Genomic DNA, 12,837 nt, shown 5'->3' on the forward strand with positions numbered 1-12,837 from the left:
GATTCTGATAACGGACTTGGATAAAACCTGAAATGTATAATACTGTGAAAGTCTGGTTCTTTGGACTATCGTTTTGTTTATAGAAATTAATACCTTGAGATGTTCATTACAGGAACTCAACTTTTGTAGGCGTCACCCATGGTAGAGTGTTACTGAGTCCTGGACTTCAGCATCTATTCATTGTATCGTAACATTTCAGGTAAATAACAAGGCCCAAGACTTGAACCTTTATTTATTTGTTGATTTTTTTCTCTTTTTCATTTCTGGTTGTCAGAAGTTTAAGCAGATATTACAGCTCAAAATAAAAACTAGAAGCTGTTGATTAACCCAAATATAATTAAAAATTTAAACATTTGAGAACATCCACCTTTAGAAATACAAGTTAAGAAAAAAATTTTACACTCATGAGTTAAAAATTAGTCATTGACATAATGAAAGCTGTACTGTACATAGTGAAACAGGCAATTGGACAGTTATACTTTCAGTGAGGCTATATAAACACTATTTCCAGCATTTACACATCACAGGGAAAACAGATTCAATGCTACATATATGCTATATTCAATGCTAGTTGTAAGTCAAGATTTGAGATAATTAAAGTGTCTTCAGAGACTGCACTGCAGACAAAGTTAGTGCAAAGAATACCAGCCATAGCTACTGGCATGAAGTCTGCATCTGCACCTAAAAATTTTGAACTGCCATTGCACACGTTACGTTCGATACTAGTACACCAGCATTCTGCATGAAACAAGGCTGCGTACTGATGTCTGAAGTACATAACTGCATAGAAATGAGAGTCTTGGGACTGATTACTACTACAGATACAAAAAGCTATTTTGGGGCATCAGATTATGAAAGTTTTTAAAGCACTGCACGGCCATCACATTTTTAGGCCCTTGTATAACCTAGGTATTTAATGAAGACGTGTTAAGAACAGCATTTCACTCCAACTTTCATGATTGTAAGTCAGATTCTCGTTCAATGCCATATCAACCAAAAGTTACTATGTAATTGGGCTTAAATTCAGTGTTTGTACAACGCACTAGACCCCTTGAACAATTAGATTCTGAAATTTACACCTTCATGACAAAAATGTAAGGTGCACATAGTTTTGAAGAGAACACCGATTTGTAGCAGCTCTGTGTATGCTTACCACATATAGCAAGCACCACAGTGTATGTGGTATGCACTCTAAGTATGGACCCATAATACATGATCTATAACCACAACTATATAGTCCTCAAACTTTAGAAACTTACCAAATGCATACCCATTTCTAAACCTCACTCTCAAACAAACAAGTTATTCTTCTGATTTTAATTCATGCAATAAGCTATTCTCTGGAACGTCTCAAGCATAATTTTTGCTAGACCTATGCAAAACTAGTAGATTTCTATTGCCTACTTCTAACCTGAATGTAGACAATTGGATAAAAGTTAAAAAAGTTAAGATATCAGGGATATAATTTTGGCCAGTTTCTAAACATTTGCAAAGAGACTTTGTAAGGAAAACCATCACAGTCCCTTCTTGCTTATAGATGCCTAGCAGGCACCACTAGATCATAGCTGCTGTAGTAAAGAACAGAACTGTGTTGGACAAACTAGTTATAACAATATTCTCACATAATACAATTCAGTAGCAGCATTTACTAATGTAGCGGAATGTGGTAAGGTTGCATATATTAGGGGGATGCTGTAAATGAGTCTCATACTGAGTGCATCATGGTTAACTGAGAGCCACAGCAAAAGGCTACAGTCATTCAACTTTTCTAAATTTATTCTCAGTTTTCAGTAATCAATTTGTTTCTGACAATGAAACAACTGGACCCTAATCAGTACAGCAAAGGGAGTGCCTTCAGAAAAAGTATGCTCTAACTTAACAAGCTATTGAAGAGTTTAAGGCTAAAGTTTGTCAGAAGAATAAGCATGTCTCTTTTGTGTGTAAAAGGATATGTCCATGAGTCGTTAAAAGCTTGCATTTCTGACTGCCTGAGCTCAACCTGCAGTACCTCATTAACGCTCTGCATATTGATAACTGTAAAAAAATACATTTCTATTTTTGCGGAAAGGGTTATTGCAAAGACTAACAGATAATACAAAATTTATGCAAACGTTTCTACAATTAATGTTCTTACTCACTCAACTGAAAATGCCTGACCTAAGCATCGTCTGCCCACTTAGAATTTATCTCTTACTTTTACAGAGCTAATTCCAGTCTTACATCTTCGAACAGTTTGAAATGACTGGAAGTGTAGCGAGCATGTTTACAGTTTTCGTTAAGCAAAAAAAGACACATTGCAAACTCCAGTGAAAGCAATTACATATCTATGGAAAAAACTGCAAGTTAAACTTGCAATTCTCTTCACTACTAGAGGAAAACAAGGATTCCATGACAGACTGATTTGTTGATTCTGTAACTTTATTTGCATTTAAACACTGACCCCTAAGCCCTGCAGCTGAAGAAACCATAAAAAACCCACCAGAAGTTGATAGAACTGCTAGAATTAGTCTATTAAATTCTTTTAAACTATTTAAATTGCTGAATGCGCCAGATTAACTTTTGTGGGTAGAGGTCCTGCTTCTTCATGTTCAGTCTTGCATCGAACAACAACAAGAGCAGAAGCTGGGTATCTGGTCAGTTTTTCATTCATGTACTCCAAGTCTCCATAGATGCTCAGCTTCTGAAATAATTAAACTTATTTTAAAAAGATATCATCAGATTCTGAATGCAAGACTCAAGACATGCTTAGTCATAAGAACACAGAATGGCCATAATGGCTCAGGCCAACAGTCGATCTAGCCCAGTAGCCTGTTTTTCCCCAACAGTGGCCAATGCCAGGTGCTTCAGAGGGAATGAACAGAAGTGATCCATCCCATCACCCATTCCCAGCTTCTGGCATATAACTATGATCGTACATTTCTCAGTGAGGTTTTGAAGATCCTCAAAGTAGCAATGCTTCAACTCTTACTATGAAACACTTTGCATTTTCCATGACATCTAAAATTCATGTTCACAGCTGCATTTGAGTCCCAGGCTAGGACTGATATGTTCCTGTCAGAATGAGTGTGGTACTTGCCAGTCTTGCATATTTTAGAGGGGCGGGGGGAGTCACTTCAGCCAGTCCTCTCTCTCCTCCAGTCAGATTCCTGCCACTCACCCACATCATGTCCACAGGTTCCTGCCATTCTCAGCCTTCTCACAATCTTATTAAAACCCCTTTAATGGTTTAGTGAATGCAACCTGTAACCATACATCCCTAGGTCTCACTCTGCTCTGGCAAAAAGATACTAGAAACAAATGTCCAGTTGTCAAACATGGTTACCATGGGCAAGAGGGTTCCCAGCCAATGGGAGTTGTGGAGCCAGCACTTCAGGTGAGGGCATCATGCAGAGCCCCCAGGGCTGCCCCTGTGCTTAGGAGGCAGACATGCCAGCCGCTTCCTGGACCCTAGCTGGGCCAGGGCCAGGCAAAGAGCCTGCCTTAGCCCCACTGACTGGATTTTTAGTGGCCTGGTCAGGACCAGGGTCCCTTTTCGACTGGATGTTCCAGTCAAAAACCAGACACTGGGCAACCCAACAGCAGATCTAATTGAATATCACTGCCCTAAGCCCTAGGCTATGGGAGGGTATTGTAGACATATCTCTCTCACTGAAGTTGTTTCACTATGTGCAAACGCTGTAATTAAACATTTATGGGAATAAAGACACAAACTTAGGTTTCCCACCTCCAAGGTGAGAGCTGTAATCATGACACTGCAGTCATTTCACAATCTTTGTCATTTATACAAAGTGGAATAGCTTCAACAAAATGAATAGTCGTTGAGAATGTGAGAATGACTATAGCCTCATGGTTACGGGCACTCACCCTGGAGATGGGAGACCCACATTTATGTCATTGGTCCAATGACTTTAAATTTACTTTACACACAATTGAACAACTTCGAGAGACTGAGACCTGCCTCAAATGCCAATAGGGCATTCTTCTGCCATATGGGAGACCAAAGTTCAAATCCCTGCTCCACAGCTGGCAGAGAGGGGAACACAGGTGACCCACATCCCAGCTAAGTGCCCTATCTACTAGGCTAAAGGTTATAAAGGGAGGCACCCCCACCACCTTCTCCCATTTTGTGAATCTGGACCTTACAATTTTTGTCTTTATTTTTAAAGTGTCCCAACACAAAGTGATTCATTTTGATGCAGATGAAATTTTGTTAAACCTAGATCAAAAATGCACTGACTTTTGATTTGCCAACATTTTTAGTTCGATTCTAGCAGATTTTATTCTTAATTTTGCAGAACAGCCAGTGAACCAAAAAACCAGCTCTACGCTTAAGACCCTATAGCATTTCAGACACTAAGTAATATGAATAACTTCAAGGGGTGTAAGCTATAGAATAATTAGCTTTACCTCAGATGGAACATACTGCTGCACAGCTGTAGCAACAGTAGCACAACAAATCCAGAGTAGCACCAGTATGGAGAGAACAAGTGTAGTAGTTAAAATCCAACCCGAATTTCTGAAACGTAATGAGCATTGTTAAAGTTGTTTATCCTGTTTTCTTAAACTGTTATTCCTAAAGAGAGACACTGGGTTTTACCACTCTGCATTCCCATGTCTAGATCATTCAGCTGAATGCTTCACTGGAGCAGTCTGGGAAACCAGTCTCCCACCCCACCTTAGTTACCTGTCCTTCAGGTACAGGGTAAGGAAGCACAACAAATCAAGTCTGGCAGTTTCTTTAGTAGATCCCAAGCAGACTCCTACTTTAAGCTATTTTGCCAACAAATCTCTCCATTAATTGCATTTTGAATGCATGACAGCAAAATCTCTAATCTCTCTTTCTGCCTTAAGAACCTCATTATGCCAGGGAAATAGCAGCCAAATGTTTGGTGCAATTCTAAAGAAGATAATGACCATACTTGTCAGACCAATGGTCCATCTAGCCCAGTATCCTGTCTTCTGACAGAGGCCAGTGCCAGATGCTTCAGAGGGAATGAACAGAACAGGACAATTGAGTGATCCATCCACTATCATTTAGTCCCAGCTTCTGGCAGTTGGAGGTTTAGGGATATCTGGAGCATAGGGTTGTGTTCCATGTTGGCTAATAGCACTGACGGACCCATCCTCAAACTTACCTAGTTCTTTTTTGAACCTAGTTAACTTCTGGCCTTCACAAAATCCCAGGGCATTGTGCTCCGCAGGTTGACTGTGCAGTGTGTGAAGTAATATTTTCTTTTGTTGGTTTAAAACCAGCTGCCTATTAATTTAATCGTGTGACCCCTAGTTCTTGTGATAGAGGTCTATAAAATCACAAACGATATGGAGATAGGGAATACGGAAATGTTGTTTACCCCTTCACATAACACATCTCCCTTTAGTCATCTCTTTTCTAAGCTGATCAGTCCCACTTTTCTTACTCTCCCCTCATATGGAAGCTGTTCCATACTCCTAATCATTTTGTTGCCAATCAATGCTGATAAACACAAAGTAATGCACACTGGAAAACATAATCCCAACTATTCATATAAAATGACGGGGTCTAAATTATCGTTAACCACTCAAGAAAGATCTTGGAGTCACTGTGGATAGTTCTCTGCAAACATACACTCAATGTGCAGCAGCAGTCAAAAAAGCAAACAGAATGTTGAGAATTAAGAAAGGGATAAATAAGACAGAAAATATATTGCCTCTATATAAATCCACAGTATGCCCACATCTTGAATACTGCGTGCAGATGTGGTCGTCCCATCTCAAAAAAGATATAATGGACTTGAAAAAGGTTCAGAAAAGGCAACAAAAATGATTAGGGGTTATGGAACAGCTGCCTTATGAGGAGAGATTAATAAGACTAGGACTTTTCAGCTTGGAAAAGAGAAGACTAAGGGGGGATATGATAGAGGTCTATAAAATCATGACTGGTGTGGAGAAAGTAAATAAGGAAGTGTTATTTACTCCTTCTCATAACACAAGAACTATGGGTCACCAAATGAAATTAATAGGCAGCAGGTCTAAAACAAACAAAGGAAGTATTTTTTACAACGCAGTCAACCTGTGGAACTCCTTGCCTGAGGATGTTGTGAAGGCCAAGACTAACACGATTCAACAAAGAACTAGATAAATTCATGGAGGATAGGTCCATCAATGTCTATTAGTCAGGATGGGCAGGAATGGTGTCCCTAGCCTCTGTCTGCCAGAAGCTGGGAATGGGGGACAGCGGATGGATCACACGATTACCTGTTCTGTTCATTCTCTCTGGGGCACCTGGCATTGGCCACTGTCGAAGACAGGATACTGAGCTAGATGGACTTTTGGTCTGACCCAGTATGGCCGTTCTTATGTACCTTTTCTGATTCTAAAATATTTTTTGATATGAGGTGACTAGAACTGCATGTAGTATTCAATTTGTAGGTGTACCATGGATTTTCTGGTTTTGTATCTATTCCTCTCTAGTTATTAACATTGTTAGCTTTTTTGACTGCTGTTGCACATTGAGAAGATGTTTTCAGTGTACTTCTCACAATGATGTCAAGATCTTTCTTGCAACTAATTTAGACCCCATTGTTTTGTATGTCTAGAAGTGTGTGAACGCATCCTGCTGCTCAGTAGCAAAGATTAATGAAAGAAAAAGAACAAAGTTATATTGTATCATATCAGTCTACAAATAAAGCACAATTGCTTATTTACACAGCACCTTTCACACTAGACAATCCCAAAGTACCACACAAATCAATCACTTCACCCTGATATGCAGCTATATCTAGGAGACCAGTGAAATGTAGCAGCTGTTTAACAGTTTGCAGGAAAATATCAGTAGTGTGGGACAGGAAATGACAAATATCATGGTTAGGTTAAACTGCATGGAGAGATTAGGTTGGCCAAATAGACAAGTATATTGTGGCCAATATCTATTTTCTTGATAACACAAGTGCTCAAAACTTCCCCCAAATCAACTTTCTTTAATACAGTTCTGTCAGCTTGAGATTCCCTGATGGAGTATATGACATGTAAAATATATGAGGAAGGAATGTCATCCTACCATTTAAGCTTTTACAAGACAGTAGAAGATACATACATAGACAGACATTTGAAAAAGCTATTGCTTTCCTCCTCTTCAAAAAATCCTCTGTGTGTCTGTGAACCTCCTGGCTGTAGGTCGGCTGAAATATCACAATGACAGCTCCATTACAAGGTTACAATTTAAAAAAAGACAATAAAAACAAAACTAAAACAAAAACAGTCTCGTGTTTAAAGACTCTAGTCTCATATAGTGCCTGTCTATACCAAGACACTGATAGCAGAAAGCTTCTTTAAAATGGTTCTAATTCCAGTGTGGCAAAGGCATAAATACCACACTATATTTAAAATACATTCTAAAAAAGAGTTTATTTATTACTGTGGCCTTTGTTGCACTGTATACAGGGTGAAGGTGACAGTCTGCCCATAATGACTTTTTCCTTTGTGGAAGATTTGACTTACTCTTGCAGGTTATGAATATTTTCATTTGCACTCTAGAGAGCCCAAACCAACTTACAAGAAGATTTGCTCAACGACGATTCTTTCAGATCTGTGGTGTCCTGTGGAATATATTGAACTTCTGGCTTTGACTAAAACAATAATGAAAATTGTAATGTCTTATTTGTATTTCATAAAGCTTCTATTAACCTTAAAATTATAGTCATCCCATAAGCATCATTCACATTTGCAAAAGAAATGGGAAAAATTTGACACACTATCCATTTAAGTTAATCTTTCTACATTGCAAATCCAGTGACCACTACAAAGAGAGACTGACTGCTGCCAAACATTAAGCATGCAGTTACTTGCCGAGACAGCTCTGCTATCTGCTGTGTGATTGGAAGACTAAGGAGATCAACAGTTAACACCCAGGATACACAAAGCCTTGTAAAAGTAAAAAAGCAAGCAAGCACCTGGAATATAACTATTTTGCCATCATCCGCTTGAAGGTAGAAGGTCCATGAGGAAGTTATGAAGCTCTGCGCTGAGTCCATCATGTCACTCCAGAATGATCTCACCAGTGTCAGAGGGAAAAGGAGATGAATCCTTGGCATCAGGGACATTAACTGTAAACACATCACTAACTGGTTTTCAATTTGTTCTATACATATTCAAGCAATTTAACACTGTCCCCAGTAAGGCTTTAGTCTTTAAATAGAGAATCTCTCTCCATCTTTCTACACATACACTTATTAAATTTGAAAAAAAAAAGTGAGACAATCTGAGCAGCAGAAAAAAAGTAGGTGGCATTTGACAAACATGCTACATGCTTACTTGCTCTTGTCTCAGTTCAGCAAATGGCTGCTGATTCTGGCACCCAAGATGGCAAGCATATTGTTCATCAGACTGGGAATATGCTTCAGTACAAGCTGCAAAGAAGAAATGTTGTGTAAATTGAAAAATAATTTCACATTTTAAGTCAGCAACTGAAAGCACGAGTGTAAGGTGTAGGTACACTCGGATAAGGACTCAAGTGACAATTTTAAAGATTCCCAATCCCACCTAAGGAATAATATGAAAGCAATGTACCAATACTGGTACCGGGTTCTTTGGACTGATGTAATCTAGATGATCTATCTAGAATAGGCATAAAACTGAGTTATAGCTAAAAACTGAATGCAGCAACAGCATTTGATCACAAAAATGAGGAAAAGCAAAAAATAAATCAAAGTAAAGTAAGAACAATTAGTGGTATAGAAAATTCCAACAGTGACGTAAATTAACACGGTCTCAACCCAGTAGAATAGGAAAGGATTTTGTACCAGAGATGACATGGATCACCAACCAGAGTTCTGAAAGACCATCTCACAGTACTATGGCCTTCCCTCCCACACACCATGAAAGAGTCCAAGTTTTGCTCCAGAGGATGGAAGTAAACTAACAGAAGAATCCATCAAACCTCAGAGAGCCATGGCATAACAGTGAACAAAGGGGGGGGGGGGGGTTGCCCATCAGTGTTGAATGAGTATAGTTAAGACTTTCTATATCAATTTCAAGCTCTATCAAAAAGAAAGTCAGCTCTGCTCTTATTTCCAAATATCCGTATTCAATACTTAAAATAAAGGACAGACTAGTAATTACAGGAGAGAAGCCAGAAGATTTGTATTCTATTTGTGGCTTAGCCACCCACCTGCAGTATGACCTTGGGGAAAGTCCCTATGCCTGGGGATAATCCTCTCTCACTAGGGTACTGGGAAGCTTAGGCCAGAAGGCACAAAAAGAACAGGCGTGACAAGTAAAAGTGCATACGGAACGTTAGTACTATCCATTTTCTCAAAGGAGAGGAAAATGAACACGCATACAACCAGATATGAGCAGCCTATGGAAACAAGGCAGACAAAATCCTGGCAGGGAATGCACAGTAATCAGCCAAATAACTGAGTGTGCAGTTCTCAGGAGCCTGAGCAGCAGTCCTATGGTAAAACAGTAACAGAGCCAGACAATCGTCAGTCACAGAAGCACCTAGAGACGGAACTGAACATAATGGCCAGGGAGTGCATCACAAAGCACAGGACAGCCACCAAGCAATGAACAAAATCAGTGTTATAAGATCACTGCAAATGAACAGGCAGAAGGCAACAGCTCAAGGTGGCAATGTCGTACAGGAAAGGAGGCAACAATTCAGACTCAACTCTACATTTGGACTTTTGCTGCACCACCTCTTTTTATGATATTCCTTGTTGTGTGGTTTGGCAATTGAAAAGAAATGCCTGGATCACAGCTTTGCACAGGATACTGCTTCTCTTCAGCTCTAGCCTATTCCCAGCTCATAACACAGCTCCATATTGCAATAACGTGTCCTTCCCCAGCCCTCACTGCTACTGGAGCTGGCCACTGCCCCTTTTGCTTTCAGCACAAGATTGATCCTCTTTTTAGTGCTGCATTGGCACTTACCCACTTTTAGACTACACAGGGAGAGCTGCTCCCTCTCCTGCCTTGCTTGGTTGGCACCACACTTTTGAACTCAGTATACGAACCTTAATGTTTATCAATTGCTTTAAGATCCTTGGCTGGAAGTACTACAGAAGTGCAAAGAAATATTAGTTTGGTATATAGTTTGTAACAAACAGTCTTTTCACAGTTTTAATTATCAACATTCCTTGTCTGATCTTCAGATAATTAATCCTTTTAAAACAATTACTTATTCATGAATGTTTGATATTTAATGGCTTAACAAGACAAACCCAGCTCCCAAGTTGTTTAACTACATGCAAGGCAGAGAATGTAGTTAAGATATGTTTCTCTTTCCATAGTAAAGAGATTGTAAAATTTAGTTGAATGAGGCCATATCAGTGATGTAGTACAGTACAGTTCACCAAGATTTGTGCTTTGTAAAGCAAACATTTCAGCTGAAGTAAATACAAAGCCATGCTGTCCCAACAAATAGGCAGGGTTATGAAAATCACTGCAACTGATGTAATTTATTAGGTTGTCACTGCACAATGTTACATGGAGTAAAAGGGACACCATCAGCTTGAAAATTACATTGTCAGTTAACCATTTTACACCTAATATGGTTACATTACCTAAGTTTTTCCCTTGGCCAAAAGGACCCTTATTTTAAAGGCTCAAAGCAGAAACCCCTTTTAAAAATTTGAGAACTTTTAATGAGTGCTCTATCAAACTTTTTTTTTTTTTTTTTTTAGAGTAAGATCAATTTAAAAAAAGTCAAATTGAAATATCCCTTTATATGTTTCCGCTCTTCCCTTCATTTGTCTCTTCACATTACATCTTGTAGAAAGAGCATAGAATTATCTTACCAGAGTCGCATTCCAGTTTGGTCCGATTCAAGTCAATTCCATCATCCACAAACTGACAAATAGAAAACAGTCTGCAGCCTCGTTGACATGCATACAGTTCCTCTTCCTGGGAAGTTACAAGAAAAGCAGGGTTGCTAAAGAAATTACTAATACTCCATCCAAGAACCTAGGGTAGCAACATACTACTTTTCTGAGTACTATAAAAGCTACTGTGGAAAAAAAACCCAAACAAAAAGAAAAACTTAGAAGCCAGCCAAACATCAAGGTCTGTACAGTCTGGAAAAAAGCAAATTACAGTTATTTAAAATTAGTGGGCAATTTTGATATGGACTTCCTTAGTCCAAGCAGAACACAGTTTTTTATTAAGCAAGGAGCCAGCCTTGAATAGACAGATCACTAAATTCAGCAAGTTCAAAAATGCATTTCTGAAAAATTATAGCTTTAAAAAAAATCAAGGTGCTAGCTGCTAAAGAATCAGAGTAGAACCCATTAACCTTCACTTCACTAATTCACACAGAAAGTTGGCAGTCCTTACCTCTCAAAGATTTAATGACAAATGCTACCAGTGAGGAGTCATAATGACAATACACTATTCATCTTCAAAACAACAATTATTTATTACAGAATATAATTAGAAGTAAAAAGTTGTCAAAATAAGTAACCAGAGTATATTTTGTGGTGCACTATTCCTGGGTCAAGGCTACTTACTTGCCAAAACAGCTAGTCAACATCCTATTTCCTGGTTATGCTGACGGAAAGTAAGGGAGAAGAATATTCCTTTATGTAATTACAAAACTAAGATACAGCAAGTGTATAAAAAAAAAAAGTAAATCAATGTTCCTATTTGATGGTCACCCTCATTCACACCCTTCATATGTTCCAGTCTTAGACTGTAAGCTCTTCAGGGCAGGGACTATATCCACCTCTGTGTATAATGCCCCAATTAAGATTGTAGTATGGTAGCATTCAGAAGATAAAGTAAAAAACAACATAATGCTTCTCCCAATAATTAATGAAGTGCTATAGTACTTTGTTTCACGAGAAAATACTCCCTTAGCTGTGAGAAACATACTGTTTTAATTACTAGAAGTACCACGTGGCAGATAAATGGTGTCTGTAAGGTAGACTTCATTTGAGGGCTTGTCTGCTCACAAAAGTTGTATAGCTAGAGCAGTGTTGGTATACCTAAGGCAGTACAACCCTCCTAGTGTGGCCACAGTCTCACAAGCACAGTTATTTGCTTATGGAAAGGGGAATATGCTACACTGGTATACGGCACCTTTATATTAGTATAACTACAGCCACACTAAGTTGCACAAGCATAACTAGGAGTTGTAACAGTATAACTATTTAGATAAAAACACATGCTCCCAACTTTAGTATACCCTACTGATAGAAAAACTGTGTTTAAATGAGGCCTCAGCAAGTACCTACTTCCCTGGTATCTTAGAAGTTTTGCTTGTTTTTTAAAGTAAAGTAATAAAAATAGAGAGTTATCTAGTTCCACAATGTGGAATATTTTCTATGTCAGAGACAAGATAGATAAGGTAATATCTTTCCCTGGACAAATTTCTGTTGGTGGAAAGCACAAGCTTTCAAAAAGCGTCCGACTTCTTTCCACAGACCTGAAGAACTCTGTCTAGTTTGGAAGTCTGTATCTTCCTCCAACAGAAGCTGGTCCAGTAAAAGATATTAGCTCACTTACCTTATCTTTCTCATACGTTAGGACCAACAAAACTGGTTGTTTGTAGTGTTGCTGTAAACACTTAACATTGTTCTGCATTTGACACCATGTGAATCTGCTAACTGGAAAACTCAAGACAGGTCTTTTGGCTCTGTCCTCATGCTTATGGTTGTCACAATCTGTTTTACAGGTGAAGAGAACTTTGAATCCATTATTAAAGGATCAAGGCAAACACATCACATCTTACCATATAACCAACCCACTGTAAATAAATGGATGCGTTTTTCTTTCAGACACAGATGTTCTAATATTTTATACTGCAAAAATATAAAAACAACTGCCAAGCTGGGTTAAGATTTTTTTTTTTTTTTAAATAAA

General features: G+C 38.6%; 1 protein-coding gene across 2 annotated transcripts; it reads right to left on the reverse strand.

The window, feature by feature from the left end:
- Window positions 1-217: 217 nt before the first annotated feature.
- TMEM59 (transmembrane protein 59) lies at window positions 218-10,877 on the reverse strand. Of its 2 annotated transcripts, none has more exons than XM_032766960.2 (7): window positions 10,776-10,877; window positions 8,290-8,384; window positions 7,929-8,081; window positions 7,532-7,604; window positions 7,073-7,157; window positions 4,408-4,516; window positions 218-2,677 (listed from the first exon to the last, which is right to left on the reverse strand). In XM_032766960.2, the coding sequence occupies exons 3-7, from the start codon at window positions 8,076-8,078 to the stop codon at window positions 2,531-2,533; spliced, it is 564 nt and encodes a 187-aa protein (XP_032622851.1). In that variant the 5' UTR covers window positions 8,079-8,081; window positions 8,290-8,384; window positions 10,776-10,877; the 3' UTR covers window positions 218-2,530. The 2 variants fall into 2 exon arrangements, with proteins under 2 accessions (XP_032622851.1, XP_032622850.1); XM_032766959.2 differs by having other exon boundaries at window positions 218-2,680.
- Window positions 10,878-12,837: the final 1,960 nt, after the last annotated feature.

Source organism: Chelonoidis abingdonii, chromosome 7 (assembly GCF_003597395.2).
Source record: "Chelonoidis abingdonii isolate Lonesome George chromosome 7, CheloAbing_2.0, whole genome shotgun sequence".
NCBI lineage: Eukaryota > Metazoa > Chordata > Testudines > Testudinidae > Chelonoidis > Chelonoidis abingdonii.

Coding starts and splice junctions, on each gene's coding strand:
- TMEM59 (XM_032766959.2), bottom strand. CDS start 8,078: ATGTCCCTGATGCCAAGGATTCATCTCCTTTTCCCTCTGACACTGGTG. Junction 7,158..7,531: donor GTCGTTGAGCAAATCTTCTT/GTAAGTTGGTTT, acceptor GTGATATTTCAG/CCGACCTACAGCCAGGAGGT. Junction 4,517..7,072: donor TTTTTCAAATGTCTGTCTAT/GTATGTATCTTC, acceptor ATTACGTTTCAG/AAATTCGGGTTGGATTTTAA.